The sequence below is a fragment of the Mesoplodon densirostris genome, chromosome 1 (genome assembly GCF_025265405.1).
Source record: "Mesoplodon densirostris isolate mMesDen1 chromosome 1, mMesDen1 primary haplotype, whole genome shotgun sequence".
NCBI lineage: Eukaryota > Metazoa > Chordata > Mammalia > Artiodactyla > Ziphiidae > Mesoplodon > Mesoplodon densirostris.
Genome location: NC_082661.1, coordinates 12,024,194 through 12,040,445, shown reverse-complemented (window position 1 = coordinate 12,040,445; position 16,252 = coordinate 12,024,194). Strand labels below are relative to the sequence as shown.

At 42.1% G+C, this 16,252-nt stretch overlaps 1 protein-coding gene across 2 annotated transcripts in view; it reads right to left on the bottom strand.

Annotated features, from left to right (window-relative positions):
* MCMBP (minichromosome maintenance complex binding protein) overlaps positions 1-9,159 on the bottom strand; it is a 64,739-nt gene extending 55,580 nt beyond the window's left edge. For both annotated transcript variants that reach the window (XM_060098822.1, XM_060098828.1), the window contains exon 1: positions 8,818-9,159. In XM_060098822.1, coding sequence (XP_059954805.1) covers positions 8,818-8,875 — 58 coding nt within the window. In that variant the 5' untranslated portion in view covers positions 8,876-9,159. The remainder of the gene's footprint in view (positions 1-8,817) is intronic.
* Between the last annotated feature and the right edge of the window lie 7,093 nt (positions 9,160-16,252).

Genomic DNA, 16,252 nt, shown 5'->3' with positions numbered 1-16,252 from the left:
GGAGGAAACTTAAATGCATATCACAAGTGAATGGAGCCGATCTGAAAAAGCTACATACTATATGATTCCAACTATATAACATTCTGGAAAAGGCAAAAAAAAAAAGCTATGGAGACAGTAAAAAAACAGATCAGTGGTTGCCAGGGGTTAGAGGGGAGAGGAGGATTAACAGGCAGAGCGCAGAGGATTTTTAGGGCACGGAAACTATCCTGTATGCTGCTATGATGAATGCATGTATGTACATATTATTATACATTTGTCCAAAGTGACAGAATATACACCACCAAGAATGAACCATAATGTAAACTACGGACTTTGGGTGATAATGATGTATCAGTGTAGGTTCACCAATTATAACAAATGTACCACCCTGGTACTAGATGCTGATAACAGGGGGGAGGCTATGCATGTGTGGGGCAGGAGGTATTTGGGAAATCTCTATGTCTTCTGCTCAATTTTGTGGTTAACTTAAAACAGCTCTAAAGAAGTCTTCAAAAACGAGGATGGGGGGAAAAGTATACATTGAGACTCAAATGGAAGTAAAATATATATTGTTTAGAATAATGGTTGTAAATTATAAATTTTACCAAAGTATAGTAGCTAATGTCTAGTGAATACTTAAAAGACTGTGCCAGGCACTATTCTAAGCACCTTATATGCATTATCTCATTTAATCCTTTTAACAGGCTTAAGAAATGGATTCTCTTATTAGTCCCATTTTACAGATGGTAAAATTGAGGTAAAGAAAGGCTAATTAATTTGACATGTTCACACTCAAAGTTAGGAAGTAAGAGGGGCCAAGCAGTGACCTACTACAGAAGTGGTAGGAGTAGTCTACCCTAAGTGCTAGCAATAAGAGATACATTTCCTGCAGAGAATTTCAAAATAATAAAACCAACTAAAATTCATTCTGCTTCTACCATCACTCTGAATTGGCAATTCTAAACAATGTCAGTGATAAAATATTCTTCCTTGGAAATTCTTTTGTTGGTATTAATCCCAAACAATTGTGGGAACTCAACTAAAACTACTGCTGAGTTTTAGTAATATATGTGGTAGTGTCAAATTAGCACATTTTTACTACTTAACCTTTAATGAATATTGCATTCTACATAGAAGTTAATTTGAAGAATCCTCAGTTACACACTTGGCTCCCAACACAGACACAGCTACATGAATATGTTTGGATACTAAATTTCTAAGTGGTACGCAACAGTCCAAACTTGGTTAGAGCAGTTAGTCTCCCCCAAGCCTTGTGGTACTCTAGAGTCTTACATGTATACAAAAGATTTTAAATAAACAAACAATAACCCAGTGATTGTAAAGATGAAGAAGGAGAACTTGAGTTACTTCAATTCTATTTTCCATGGGACAACTTGATGGAATTGTTATTTGTGTTTAATAAATCAGTGAAACAGTGAGAAGTGAGAGGTGCAGTAGGCGCAAATTTTACTCATACGTGAAAATTTTACTGAATCTGAATCATATCTTAAAATTGAAATGTATTCTTCTTAAATAGCTATTTGTTTTAAAGCTAAAGAATGAATTATGAAAATATGTTAGTAACATCAGTGGAAAGATTTGGTATCTCTCTAATTTGTGTCTTTTGCAGATGTTTCAGTTTTATCAAAATTCACTTATTAGTCATCGGACAATTCTTTATATAAAATATTATTATATCAAATATATATCAAATATATATATCAAATATATATCAAAATATTATTATATCAAAATATATATTTATATCAAATATTATTATATCAAACTATTATATCAAACTTATATAAAATATTATTACATCAAACTATTATAACTAAAAGACCAAAATTCGAACTATTAGGTAGGTATAAATACTACCAAGTAAACAGTTGAGTTTTGTCTGCAGAAACTTGATAAGTTATTCTTAATACAAAGAATTCATTAATTATACAATCAATACAAACTTATTCAAATCTAAAGTGTGGTACCCATACCACCATGAAACAACATCAACATAACAGAACTCAACAACAAGAAAAAATTCTAAAATGGGCAGGGAGAAGTTGATAGAAGCAATGTCTAGATCTATTTTGAAAATATGTAATTACCTTAAGCACTGCATACAGCTTTATTTCATGATTATTACTGAAAATAATTCTGTAGTATAAAGAAGGGAGGTATTAAAAAATGATTATAGACACATATCCTGGGTATGGCCCTGTAGTTAAGAAGCAGTCTGGCTCTAGAATCTGTAATCTTTTTTTGTTTGTTTTTTGTTTTAACATCTTTATTAGAGTATAACTGCTTTACAATGGTGTGTTAGTTTCTGCTTTATAACAAAGTGAATCAGCTATACATATACATATATCCCCATATCTCCTCCCTCTTGCGTCTCCCTCCCACCCTCCCTATTCCATAGAATCTGTAATCTTTACTATTCTCTATTACCAAAAGAACTAAACACACTACAGATTCAATGCAATTGCTATCAAAATGCCAACTGCTTTTTTTTTTGCAGCAATGACAGACTGATCCTAAATTCGTATGGAAAAACAAGGGATTCTGAAGAGGCAAGACAATCTTTAAAAAAAAAAAAAAAAGGAACAAATTTGGAGGACTCACACATCACTTCAAAACTTACTACAGGGCTTCCCTGGTGGCACGGTGGTTGAGAATCTGCCTGCCAATGCAGGGGACACGGGTTCGAGCCCTGGTTTGGGAAGATCCCACATGCCGTGGAGCAACTAGGCCCGTGAGCCACAACTACTGAGCCTGCGCCACAACTACTGAGCCTGCGCATCTGGAGCCTGTGCTCCGCCAACAAGAGAGGCTGCGATAGTGAAGAAGTCGGCGCACCGCGATGAAGAGTGGCCCCCGCTTGCCGCAACTGGAGAAAGCCCTCACAAAAAAACGAAGACCCAACACAGCCAAAAATTAAAATAAAATAAAATAAAGAATTATTCTGCAAAAAAAAAAAATTTACTACAAACCTACAGTAATCAAGATAACATAGTACTGGCAGAAGGGTAAACATATAGATCAATGGAATGAAATTGAGAGTTCAGAAATAAAGCTATACATCTATGGTCAACTGATACACACACATACACATTTTTTAAACAAAGTTGCCAAACCCATTCAGTAGGGGAAGAATAGTCTTTTCAACAAACAGTGCTGTGGGGCTTCCAGAATGGTGAACACAACCACATACTGAAAGGGTAGCACACCCAAGTTCCATGGAGACAGAAGCTCTTCCACAAGGGACCCTTCCACACCTTGCCCTATGTACCTCTTCATCTGCATCCTTTATGATATCCTTCAAAATAAACTGGTAAATGTTAAAACACACACAGACACACACAAGGTGCTGGGACAACTAGATATCCACATGCTAAAGAATGAATTCAGATCCCTACCTCATACCATATACAAAAATTAATTCAAAATGGATCCAAGGGCTTCCCTGGTGGCGCAGTGGTTGACAGTCCACCTGCCGATGCAGGGGACACGAGTTCGTGCCCCAATCCAGGAGGATCCCACATGCCGCGGAGCGGCTGGGCCCATGAGCCATGGCCGCTGAGCCTGCGCTTCCGGAGCCTGCGCTCCACAATGGAAGAGGCCACAACAAACAGTGAGAGGCCCGTGTACCACAAAAAAAAAAAAAAAAAAAAAATGGATCCAAGGCCTCAATGTAAGGAGCTAAAACTTAAAAATTCTTAGAAAGAACATAGGTGTTAATCTTTGTGACCTTGCATCAGACAATGGTTTCCTAAATATGACACCAAAAGCATAAGCAACTAAAGGAAAAAGAGATAAATTGGACATCATCAAAATTAAAAATTTGCATCAGAAGACACTATCAAGAAAGTGAAAAGACAATTTATAGAATGGTAGAAAATATTTCCAAATCATATATCTGATAAGGGTCTAATATTCAGAATATATAAAGAACTCTTATAACTCAACAGTAAAAGACAAAACCCCAATTTAAAATCTGCAAAGGGGAATTCCCTGGCAGTCCAGTGGTTAGGACTCTGCGCTTTCACTGCCAAGGGCGCAGGCTCAATCACTGGTCGGGAAACTAAGATCCTGCAAGCTGCGTGGTGTGGCCAAGAAAAATAAAAATATCAATAAAAACTTGCAAAGAACTTGAAGAGACAATTCTCCAAATGAGATATATAAATGGCCTATATGTATATGAAAAGACACTATTATACTATTATTATTACAGTAATATAAATCAAAATCACAATGAGATACCAGTTCACCCCCATTAGGATGGCTATTACTAATAAAACAACAGATCATAACAAGTGTTGGAAGTGGACTGGAGAAATTGGGACCCTCATACATTTGCTGGTGGAAGTGTACAATGGTGCACACACTTTGGGAAAAAGTTCCAGCATAAAATTACCAGATGGCCCAGCAATCCCACTCTGAGGCATATTCCCAAGAGAACTGAAAACATATATTCACACAAAAACTGGTACATGAATGTTTATAGCAGCACTATTCACAATAGCCAAGTGTTCACCTATGGATAAATGAATAAACAAAATATGGTATATCCATACTATGGAATATTAGTTTTGGTCATAAAAAGGAACACAGTACTGATACATGCTACAACATAGATGAACCTCGATAACATTATGCTAAGTTAAAGAAACCAGACACAAAAGGCCACAAGTTATGAGTCCATTTATATGAAATGTCCAGATTAGGTAAACCATAGACAGAAGTAAATTAGCGGTTGCAAGAGGAGGGAGGAGGGGGCAATTGGGAGTGGCTGCTAACAGATATGGGGCTTCTTTCTGGGCTGATGGAAATGATGTGGTGATAATTGCACTCATAGTGAACATAATAAAAGCCACTGAACTGTACATTTTAAAACAGTGAACTTTATATCTCAATGAAGAAAAAAGAACTATAATCGGAAACAGTTAAAACTGGTGACCTCAGTGGGAGAAGAGCAGTATACTTCTACTCTTCATTTAATACTATCATGCCGGCTTTTTTAAACCACATTCATGTTATTATTCAATAACTTTAAAATTCATATATGTACATGTATATATATCTCCATATATGCACATGTACAGATATATGTATTTATGCTTTTGCCACAGCTGCCCAATCCATTCTTCTTCTCTGAGAACTTCCCCCACTGCTGAGGTATGGGTCTCAATAGTTAGGACTATCCTACATAACACTGCTCTGGCCATAGCTGACTAGTGGACCCCTGACTCCATGGTGGGCCAATCAAATTCTCTAGCCCTGGAATCTGGGATTAAGATAAAGATGCTAGTTCAAGTGGGTTGGAACTGACAGGTGAAATTGGGAGCTGTGGAATAGAGAAAGATAAAGTTTACGTGCAGAGATGAACATAGCCTAAGGGAGAAAAACTGCGAAGCGCTGCTTGGTTGGATTCCTGCTAGTTTTCCAATTCCATTCAGTAGTCTCTTGGGATACCAAGCCACCCTCCCTGCCTTTGGGTTTTATAGCCTTATAACAAATCACTTTTTTTCAGTGGTCTAACAAGGGCCAGGTGGTAGGAGAGATCGAAGGTGGGTACAGACAAAAGGGGGTGAACTGTCAGTACAGAGTCATGGTGACAATAAAAAAGCAGACAGACTTTTAGATGATTTTATTATTGCTCTAAATTCTCTAAAATGCTAGTGATAAAATACTACTCCTTTCCCTCCTCCACACACCAATGTCCTTTTTTTCAGGAGCTAGTCTAGTTCTAGCTCTGTTAGATATGACCAAAGTGCCTTGAATATAATCAAAACTAATGATCTTGACCCAACCAGCAATCTGAAGAGTACATAAAGAATCAGTTGATAAGCATTCCTACTTTTCTGAAATTAACAGCAGTTATTAATTCAAGTGAAAAAAACTCCTTCTTTAAAATAAAAAATGATTAAAAGAAAAAGAAGTATACAAAACTTTTTCTCATGTAAGATTCCTGCTTTTGTTTAAGGGAAGCAATTTAATATGGGTCAGTAAATGAACAATCACTGTGGGGACTGAACCATCAGCATTATGCACATAACAGAGCCCAATAAAGTATTCCTAAATCTTAAGCCTTTGGACCTCAAGATTATACATATAAAATCTTTTAGAAACTGGTACAGAAACATAAAAGGCATTTTATGAAGGCTTATAGGAAAAAATTTACATACGAACAATTGTAATATGGCAGATACAAATTCAAAATATGGATTGGTTCACAAAGATGAATTATGATTCATACAGTTATGATTGGCCTCTAAGAGAATTTCAAAGTTTCTTATCCAAACCAAGAAAAAAGAATTAGGATTTGCATGTGAGAGTAACTCATACCTGGTACGATCACATCGCATTCTCTGAACCAATACAATGTCCACCAGGACTGTCCTTAGTTTAGATTTGTGGTCACAGTAACCACCACAGTTTATACCATTTCTGATTGATTAATCAGTCTTTCCACTGCCTCTCCTCAGCAAATGTTCACGGAGCCCTTCTGATGTACAGGTATATTCTAGGTGAATAAAGCACCTACACGCCCTGAATTCCTAGGGTTAAAATACGGCCGAGGAACCCAAGAAACAAGTGATTTCAATAACATGCTTTACAAGCTAATTTCCAGGCCACACAGGATCCCATAATTACATGCAGCAGGAGGTACCTAACTGAGGTTCCCAAAGGAAGAGTAAGATTTAGCCAGGAAAGTGGCCCTGGGAGAGGAAGTGGGGACCAGACAAAGGAAACAGCCTATGCAGAAAGCCTAGAGGCAAGGTTCAAAATCAAAGAACTGAAAGAAGGTTCAATATGAGGGGGAATATAGTGATGAGGTCTGAGAGCTGGGCAGGGGCGGGGTCCAGAAGGCTTCATAAACCACAACAGATGGGCATTCCTTTTCTATCTGGGGGAAAGATGGATTCAAAACAATTTCCTACTAAACCAAAAAGAGTCTACAAGTTTAACACCTCACTTACTTCTCACACAAACATACCTGTAAATGCTGTTATGATAAAGTTATTCAATATATTCACAGTGATAGGAAAATATAGCAAAAATATATACTATACATCAGAACAGCTTCTACAAAAACATCATGACTGTAAGTATTAGTTGTTTTCTCTGTAAGACACAACCTGTATGAGAATAAGACATTCTAGAGGTCCACAAGGTCTGGACATCCACAAGGTCCAGGTTCCCACAACACTACACAAACTTTACAAAATACTGTGAAGCCAATATTTTATATCCAAATTACACCTTTTGTACTATAATGAGTCGTCTGCCTCTTAGGATCATACATGCAGGAGACAAAATCTGACACAAATACATTCAAATATATACCAAATATAAAATCATCTCATTGATCCAGCAAGACTAGGATAGGGGTATTTCTCATAAATAAATTTTCTAAACATCAATAACGGGAACTTCACCCTTTAAGCACCAAAACTTACTTTTGAAAGATTTTTCCTAAAAAGTATTTATGCCCCTGCACCCTCTTAAACCTACTGTGCAACTTAATCTTCACTCCACATTTTGGGGCCATTACTTTGGAAATCAATTATTAGTTCCAGTATTCATTACGAACATCAATCACTAGGATTCAGTGGAGAGATATATGCCCCTTCCTCAAAAGCACCCTTGATGGATATACAGTGATTCAAAAAAAAATTTTTTTTTAACATATGCATAGTTTTAAATTTCTTCTTCATCAGGTTGTCGGTGTTCACTGGCTACAGTCCGGTTGCCTATCCAGGCCTTCTTCTAATTTGCAGCTTCTAGTTGCAGCCTGGGAAACCAGCTAACTAAACTAGTTCAAATTATAAGGAAAATGAATGAAGATTTGCTGAGTGAGCCTTTCCTGCAAGAAGTACACACATTTTCTGCCATCGGTTTTGGCTGCTGGGGACTACTGAGCTTCTTAATAGGCGTTCTCACTAACATCCCACAACGACTTAAGTGAGGAAGGCCACTCTACAAGTTTAAGTTACCTCCTGACACGTCAGGTGTTCTGATCTAACACACTGATTTCTGGTCAGGTTTGCGTCCACCACTCCTAAGCGCAAAAGACATGGGGGATGGGACCAAAATGCCCAGTTAACTGCAAACAAACCTAAATTTTCCGTAGCAGAAAAGTGGCATTAATAATAATTGCAGCTAAAATTTACTAAGCTTGCCTGCCACATTCTAAGCTCTTTCTATGTAGGCGCGCGTTTGAGTAGTTCAACATTTCTTGCTACCTCTGGCACAAGAGGAGATGGAGACCCAGCTGGTTTTAAAGGCATCCTTAAAGAAAAATTAAGCTGTTAACACTAAATCTTATCTCGAAAAGAGAGGATGTGTGTAATACAGGAGTTAGAGCCAACTTCTGCTGCTAGGGAGCGAGTACTCCCCCGACACACCGGAAGTTTTGAAATATCCTGCAGGCTTCCCCCAGGCAAAGTGCTTTTCCTTCACCCCATCTCCGCCGGCCCTCGCGAAGGTTCAAGGGCCCCTCCGAGCTCTGCCGCACGCGGGGCTCGGGCCGCCAGCAGGGCCAAGAAGGGAAGCGAGGCCGTCAATCACGGCCGCCCGCCCGCCCGCTCCTCGCGGCGTAACCTCGGCCGCTTGCTAATCGCGAATCGGGCAGGTGGGAGGCACCTGCGGCCGGGCCCGGGAAGCCGCGGCCCGAAGTCCGCGGTGTGGAGCGCCGGCCGGCGCAGGCCCGGCTGGCCGTCTCGGCCGCGGGAGCCCTCGAGGTAGCCCCGCGTGGGGCCGCGCAGCGGGGCCGGGCCCGGGGCTCCGTCAACTCGGCGGCCCCCCCGGCCCTCCCCCGGCGCCGCCACTCACCGAAGAAGCCCTGCACGATCCCCAGCGGGTGGCTGAGCCAATCCTCCCCACAGGGCATCTCGCAGACGGGCCGGAGCCGGCGCGGCCCGGCGTCCCGAGCCGCTGCTCCTCCTAGCTAGCTTGGCCGCTTCTCGCCCGCGCCCTCCCACGCAGGGTGAGCCTCGCGGCGCGGGCCGCCCGGCCTCCCCGCGCCTCAGAGAAACAGCGGTTGTGACGGCAACAGCGAGGCGCTGCCGGAGAGGGGAAGGCGGCGCGTGCGGGCTCCCACCCGCCACTTTGCACAATGGCGGGAAATAGGCGCCGCCGACCGCGCTGCCTGCGACCTGGGTGGAGCTCGTGCGGGGAGGGGCGGCGGAAGCGCGCTGCGCGGTCCCGCGGCGGGGAGGCGGGGCGGGCCTGCTGGGGGGAGGGGGGCGGGCCGGGGAGGGGCGGGGCCGCGGCCGCAGGGCGGCCGCCATCTTAGAAACGGGCGAAAGGAAGGGCAGGCGCGGCCTCAGGATCCGGAGCCCGGCGTCGTGGGCCGAGGGAGGTGTTTTGCTGGGTGTCCCTCTGCAGGATCGAGCGGGGAAACTCCCGAGGTCCGGTTTATACATTTATAGTGCGAGCCCTTGCACAGGCTTTGCAACAGCCCAAAAGCGCAAACCCAAAGAGACCTCAAAGTTATCGCTGGGCAAAATTAGAATGTAAAGCAGCCTTTGGTGTCCGCCCACCTCATGGCGTCCTCTTGGTGCCTTTTTTTTTTTTTTTGCTGATGGCAACTCTTTTTTCTGATTCCCTGCCCGAAACCCTATGTAGTGACTTTCCTTCAGCTGGATCAAGTCTTACCCCAGTGAGGAAGGTGTACATTTAGATAAGGGGGACTTTGAAAAACCCCAAGCTCCCTTTCTGTTATCCCAGGCACTGCAGAGGGAGTAGTTCCTAATTGAGAGGCAAGTTCATAACTGTGAAAACATACCCTGGCCTGTGTCTGCCTAGAAGCTGGAAACAGCCGAGGAGCTTTGGCGAGGTTCCTACAGGACGTGTGTGTCAGGACACCCTCAGAATGAAGACGGTGGCATCAGCACACACAAAAGATCAAGTCAACAGTTACCTCTGAATGAGGAAATTTGGGAAATATGCAAGTTCTGTAATGAAACAGTCCCTAGGCCTGGAATATATCGGAGAAAATCCCAGTCTCATCAGCTGAAATATGGCGTATTAATGGAAGGATCTGAATGGAGTCCAGAAAGTGGGGAGCTGGAGAACCTGAACTCAGGTCTCAAGCCCTCCTTAGGGCAAAAGGGGTTATTTTGTATTTGTCACCGTGAACTGATTACATTCTGCACCCGGTATCCAGGGGTCAAGGTTGTTTGAATCCGCAGATGTAGAAACTGCAGGTATAGAGCGCCACTCACCCAGGGCCACTGTTCTATGCCATTTTATATAAGGGACTTGAGCATCCGCAGATATCCGTGGGGTCCTGGAACCAACTCCTTGCAACTAATACCCAGGGATAACTATGACTGGCGTACTATATCATACATCTGGCACTGGTGAGTTTGGGGGAGCTGTTTCAAATTTTTAGCATGACCACCACTTCATTCATTCATTCATTGAACAGAGGGGGTTGCCAAGTCCCTGGTATTGAATGGAGAAACCCCCTCTCTAGCTTTGTGGCCAGTAATACACAAATTAAATATATGTCATGAACATCTGCTTTTATTTATTTATTAATTTATTTAACTTTGGCCGCACGGCAGGGCATGTGGGACCTTAGTTCCCCCACTAGGGATCGAACCCCTGCCCCCTGCATGGGAAGCACAGACTTTTAACCACTAGACCACCAGGGAACATCCCGGACATCTGCTTTTAAATTGTGATCATTTCAGATTTACTTTATATGAAATTGCAGCTGAATACCAGTTCAGCAGTGGCTAAGAACACTTAAGCTTTTGGTTTCTACCTCTGTATTCAGTGATTTGTAAGCAAACAATTGCTCAGATTTTACTTAAAGAGACACTGTGATTCTACTGAAATGTAATTACTTTATAATGTGAATAATTTCACCCTCTCATTTTCCTGTGGCAAGATGTTTTGACACTGCTAATAAGTAGTTATGAAAATGTAAAAGGCCAAGGGCAGGTCCATGAGAGTACTTCTCTATGGCAAGTTTTCTCTTCCCACCACTGGTAATCACACTTCTGCCCCCACCCCAAGTCCATATTTTTAAGGAGGACGTTACGTAACCCTGTCTACAAGTAATTACCGAAGGCATTGGAAATACTGGGGTGAAAAAAGGGAGATACCATCCCTGCCTTCATGGTATGTACGGTTCAGTGAGAGACTTATTAATAAATAACTATTCATTTACAACCATGATAGGTGCCAGGCAAGAAAAAGTGAAGTTCTATAAGAGGAATGAACAGCACTATCTATTCTAGTGAGGGAGTCTTGTGGGGAAAGGATCCTTCAGGGATTTCTTGAACATGTGACATTTACACTAGGACTTGAAAGATAAATAAGAGTTAGCTAGGTGAAAAGTATGAGGGAAAAGTGTTCCAAGCCTTAAAGGGAGGAAAACAAAAACTTGAATAGAAAATTAAAAGAATCACAATTTATTGCATGACATGGCTATCAATAGTGTTTAAATAGCATAATAATGTTACAATTTGAATATTAATCTAACCAACATTATAATTTTTAAAAATATTTTTTAATTTATTTATTTGGTTGCACCGGGTCTTAGTTGTGGCAGGCAGGCTTCTTAGTTGTGGCATGCAAACTCTTAGTTGTGGCACGCATGTGGGATCTAGTTCCCTGACCAGGGATCGAACCTGGGCCCCCTGCATTGGGAGTGCAGAGTCTTCTTATCCACTGCACCACCAGGGCAGTCCGTATAATTTAACTTTAGGAGGCTAGAGGGATGAGGATATATAGGATTCATATATGTGATAAGGACAAAGAAGACCAAAAAGAGCAAAATCCTCATCTTTCATCTGAGAAGTCAACACATAATGCAAAGGAGAAAAAAAGCAACAGAAGTGACATGTAATCATGTTAATTTAAAAATATAGAAATACAGAAAGAATCAGCAGAAAGAATTGAATGTAGTTGCCTCAGGATGGGGTAAAAGTTTCTTTTAAACATTTGCTTGTTTTCTATATACTTATCACAAATTCAGCCTCAGCTGCACTAAAATTTCCACCAGATCCTTAAAGCAATGATTTTGGTATTTGTATGCTGCCTTGTTCCCCGGCACCTAGAACAGTGTCTGACATCATAGATGCTCAATAAATATTTGCTGAATAGATAATGCACACTTTCCATCAATTGCCCAAATCTCCTCTCTAGATATTTAGAGACATCAGCTATTTTATATACTTTATTTTCTTGGACATCTTTCCCAAAGCCCTTTTTCCTATTCCAATCTGGCCTTTGTTGCCTTCTACTTCTTAGGATCTTCTACCACCATTATCCTAACTCTTCTTTAGGATTCATCTGTTCATTGAGACTTTGAAAAACTCTGTTCTCTCCTTCCAGGGCTATATAAAAATTTCCCAGGGAAGAACTGCACTTCCTAGCTACAGAAGTGTAGCTGAGGTTGGTTGCCTGGCTAGGGACTACATTTCCCAGCCTTCTTTGATGCTAGGTAGGGCTGTGTGATTAGGTTTACCAAAGAAACATGAGGGAATGTGACATCTGGAACTTCCACTTCAATTTCTTAAACATTTGGCCCTGGATATGTTCTTTGCTCCTTCCTGATGGATAAGATGGTGATGACTAGAATGACCTAAAGTTAGCCTGGATTTTTACAGGAACATTGCATTCCGAGATCTCTTTCTTAACAGCTGCTAGCATTATTCTAAATAATACAAAAAGTATTATCAGAAGTGGTGTGCTGTCGTAACAAATAGAAAATAATGTGGCTCTAGTTTAGTGGTTGGATAGTGGATGACAACAGGTGAAAGACAAACTGCCTCAGGCAATGAAGGAGATGATTTTATTCAGCCTGTTGCAATAGGGAGAACACGCATTCAGGACATTTTTAAAGAAGAGGGGTAAAATTTGAGGTTTTATAAAACAAGAGAGTCATTGAGGATGGGTAGGGGTGAGTCTTATTTTGGAATGTGCAAGAGCAAGGTGGTCCTTTACAGTTAGCCATTTCTTAGGATACAAAAGGGAGCAGGGTTTTTTTTTTTTTTTTTGCCTTGCCCCCATGACTTGCAGGATCTTAGTTCCCAGACCAGGGATTGAGCATGGGCCCCTGCAGTGAAAGCGCCGAGTCCTAACCACCGAACTGCCAGGGAATTCCCAAGGAGGAATTTCTTAACCATTCCTGTTTTCTGGGGAGTGAAGGAAACAAATAGGAAAGTTGGCACTCATCAACCAAGTCCTGACCTTTGTGAACCAATTGCTCTACTGTCAGAGGATACAGGTTCTATTGTTAAATATGGTCTGACCATTGTTTGTGTATTCAGTCTCTCAGATATACCTTGCAAGTCACGTATGTAATTTAAAAGTTAAATTTAAAAAAAAAACAACAGGGCTTCCCTGGTGGCTCAGTGGTTGAGAGTCTGCCTGCCGATGCAGGGGACGCGGGTTCGTGCCCCGGTCTGGGAAGATCCTACATGCCGCGGAGTGGCTGGACCCGTGAGCCATGGCCGCTGAGCCTGCACGTCCGGAGCCTGTACTCCGCAACAGGAGAGGCCACGGCAGTGAGAGGCTCGCGTACTGCAAAACAAACAAACAAACAAAAAGTAAAAAACAGGTAACTCTAATTTTAATAAAATATTTAACCCAACATATAAAAATATTATAATTTGAACAAATAATCGATATGAAGACTATTGATCTTTTTTTCAAATTAATTATTCAAAATCCGGAGTGTATTTTACACTTACAGCACATCTCAATTCAGACAGCCACATTTCTAATGATTAATAGCCACAGGTGGCCACTGCTACCAGATTAGGCAGCATAGGAGAAACTGAGGCCTTCCAGGATTGGAAAAACCAATCAATTCGGTGTTCAAACCCTAGGAGGATTCACTCAAAGGTATTTTCAAGGGTCCTTTAAGACTTCTCGGGTAAACTAGAGAATTTAGCCCTGTGGCAAAGATCAGATCAAGGTTGTAGCCTGGTTTCAGATGACCTCAAGTTAACCAACATTAGGCTGAGAGAAAAAAGAGCTCAGGTCAGACATGGAAGTTATTGGAAATAAAAAACCAGGAGAGGGGCTTCCCTGGTGGCACAGTGGTTGAGAGTCCACCTGCCGATGCAGGGGACATGGGTTCGTGCCCCGGTCCAGGAAGATCCCACATGCCGCGGAGCGGCTGGGCCCGTGAGCCATGGCCGCTGAGCCTGCGTGTCTGGAAGGCTGTGCTCCGCAACAGGAGAGGCCACAACAGTGAGAGGCCCGTGAACCGAAAAACAAAAACAAAAACAAAAACAAAAACAAAAAACAGGAGCCTGGCCTGAAAAAGTCTGCAACTGTTCAAGCCTGAAAGCAAGTCTCAGGCGCTAAACTCATACCAGCAGGAAGTAAATTGCCAAAGCTGTACAGCCCCCAAAGAGGACATGCTTCCCAGTGCTACTTCACATATGGCCTTGGATGACCATGGTCAAGGAGAAACCCCCAGAGGGCAAAGCCAGGGCCAGGAAGAACTGCGGATTGGTGAGTTATTTACAGAGGACCAAACCAAAGACAGTCAGGACTAACCACAAACATTCTCCACTGTCAGGGCAAGGAGTATTTTCAATTTATGCTTAGCAGGATTCAATCATTTCTATGGAACCATGATTACTGTGTTTTCCATGGGAGTCTCCATTGCAGCTACCCTGTTTTTGCTCCACAACTGTCTATTGGGTGTCTTATAGTTGTAGCTCCTGAGGAACCATGTCCAGACTCCTTGGAAAGGGCTGCGCTGCCTAGAGATCCTGGACTTTTAAGCTGGATGCAGCTGGTTACCACCCTTGGGGCATGAGTATGTTCTATTTGGGAATAAGGGTGGGTACATGATGGCCAGAGGGACAGATTGCCATGGCAATTGCCATTTGCCCACCAAAATCTTCTTCCTCGATAGTTACAGAATTGTAGTTATAATGTGGGTACCCAGGTGGGGAGTGTATTTTCCAGCTCTTCTTGCACCCAGAAGGAGTGCATTTCGTCGAAGTTCCCAATAGTGGAATGTGAACAAAAGTGATGTCTGCAACTTCTGTCTCACGTGTGAAGATGGGACATTTGTTCCTGAACTGCCCTGACCCCTTCGGACTTCGTTGGGTGGCAACGACTTGAGCAGCCTCAGAAGCCCCATGTTTAAGACAAAAGCTGGTCACCAACATGTACTTCTGTGTGAGTGAGACATGAACATTTGTTTGAGTCCTTGCATTTTCGGGTCTGTTTGTTTGGGAATTTGCTTGAATTCCCCTGTACACCTGTGTTGGATATCATGTTACCTGCATCCCCCATAGGAAGACTTTCTTAGCCTTATTCTTTTACTTTTGGTGGAGCAAGTCCTTCATATTTTCTTAGAAAGTGTGCTTGAGAGGTAAATATTTTGGGAGCTGAATTTCTTTGCATTTGACCTGTTTTTATCCTCCTGGAACCTTCAGGGATCTTTGTCTCCAATGCTCCAGTATGTATGTTTTCAACTATTGTGCTGGGTACCAATTAGAAAGTTGTATACTTCATTTCTGGGAATTAAAAAAAATTTTTTTCCTTGATAATTCCCTCCCCTGTACTTTCTGTCTCTCTTAGCAGAGCTCTTAAAATTCAGATATTGGATTTTCTTGCATGGCAATCTAGTTTTCTTAGGTTTCTCTCCTAGCTTCCATCTGTTTGTCTTTTTGCTTTACTTTTTGAGAAATTTCCTCATACTTATTTTCCTTCTACTGACTTTCTTTTTCGTTCCCTAAATATTTCTTTTCTTTTCTTTCTTAAACATCACCCTGATCTTGTTTCTTGGTTGCAGATCCCTCTGAAGATATTATTATTATTATTATTATTTTTGCGGTACGCGGGCCTCTCACTGTTGTGGCCTCTCCCGGTGCGGAGCACAGGCTCCGGACGCGCAGGCTCAGCGGCCATGGCTCACGGGTCCAGCCACTCCGCGGCATGTGGGATCTTCCCGGACCGGGGCACGAACCCGTGTCCCCTGCATCGGCAGGTGGACTCTCAACCACTGCACCACCAGGGAAGCCCTGAAGATATTATTGATAGATTTTTGAAAGTTCTTGCCTTCCTGTGTCGGTAATTTCTTCTGAATTGCCATTTCCTGTTCCTTTTGTGGGTTTTGTTTGAATCACTATCTTCCAGGTTAAAGAATCTTCTTGAGTATGTGGTAATCGTATTTGAAGTGTGGGGACTACCTCCCACCTGTGCTTTTTCTGATCACACCTGTCAACCTGACTTGGTGCCCAGCACATCACCTTGTACAGAAAGCAACACAAACCTTCCT